Here is a 941-nt window from a genome sequence, read left to right as displayed (position 1 = left end):
ATGTTTTCTCACAAGACTTTCAGAATCAAACGATTCCTGGCCAAGAAACAAAAGCAAAATCTTCCTATTCCTCAGTGGATTCGGATGAAAAGTGGTAACAAAATAAGGTACAACTCCAAGAGTAGACACCGGAGGAGAACAAAGCTCAGTCTGTAAGAATTCACACAATGGCAAGACAATGGCAAGATCCATTGAATTGTGGGTCATCAAGCAATCCTACCACATGGAGTTCAACATTTTGACCTGAAGACTTGGTTGTGTTTTAAGTTGTGGGAGTAGTATGTCCAATAATAAAATGTAGAACCTTCCAAAAAAAAGAGTTTATAGACTTTAAGTACTTCTAATTCACACTCTCTGCTTCCTATTTTCAGTTCATGGTTGTGATCATTTAGCTTTCTGTTCCAGCTAACTGCTGTCTTGTTTTCTCTGTCATTAAATATTTTAACATCCTGAAATCATAGGCCCAATAAACTCTTTCTTTCACATGTTGCCTTAGTATTTTATCACAGCACCAAAAAAAGTATTACATACAGAATTTGATACCATTGTTGGCTGTTGTGGTGGGGAACCTGAGAGTGTTGGATTTACTTTTTAGAGTTGTCTGAAGGATTTTGTGATTTTGTACTAGAAAAACAATTGAGCGAACACTGTAAGCACAGCTTAAGAGGCTGCCCAATTAGAGTCTGGAAGACACTACCATGGAGAGGAATATGGGCTTTGTGAGGCCCTGCTCAAAAGGTGTCAGAGGGAACATATATTAGCAACTGGGCTAAAGACATTTTCTGTGATATTTTTGCAAAGAATCTGGCTGCTTCATGTCATTGTCATAAGAATTATCGAGGTTAAATTGAAAAGTAATGAATTCATTTCTTTAGCAGAGGAAATTTCAAGATAAAATAATGTTAAATCTGTGGCAATATTGCTATTGTAAACATTTATGT

The 941-nt window shown here is 36.5% G+C and overlaps 1 protein-coding gene across 1 annotated transcript; it reads left to right on the top strand.

Annotated features, from left to right (window-relative positions):
* On the top strand, positions 1 to 156 carry LOC114686532 (60S ribosomal protein L39-like). The gene has a single exon (XM_028861201.2). It carries the CDS (start codon positions 1 to 3, stop codon positions 154 to 156), a length of 156 nt encoding a protein of 51 aa, XP_028717034.1.
* Positions 157 to 941: the final 785 nt, after the last annotated feature.

This window comes from Peromyscus leucopus, chromosome X (genome assembly GCF_004664715.2).
Source record: "Peromyscus leucopus breed LL Stock chromosome X, UCI_PerLeu_2.1, whole genome shotgun sequence".
Classification (NCBI taxonomy): Eukaryota; Metazoa; Chordata; class Mammalia; order Rodentia; family Cricetidae; genus Peromyscus; species Peromyscus leucopus.
Note: the sequence above shows the minus strand (reverse complement) of the source record. Positions and strands in the feature narration are given on the sequence as shown.

Bases quoted from the DNA above. Each gene is read 5' to 3' on its own strand.
- LOC114686532 (XM_028861201.2), top strand. From the start codon at position 1: ATGTTTTCTCACAAGACTTTCAGAATCAAACGATTCCTGGCCAAGAAA.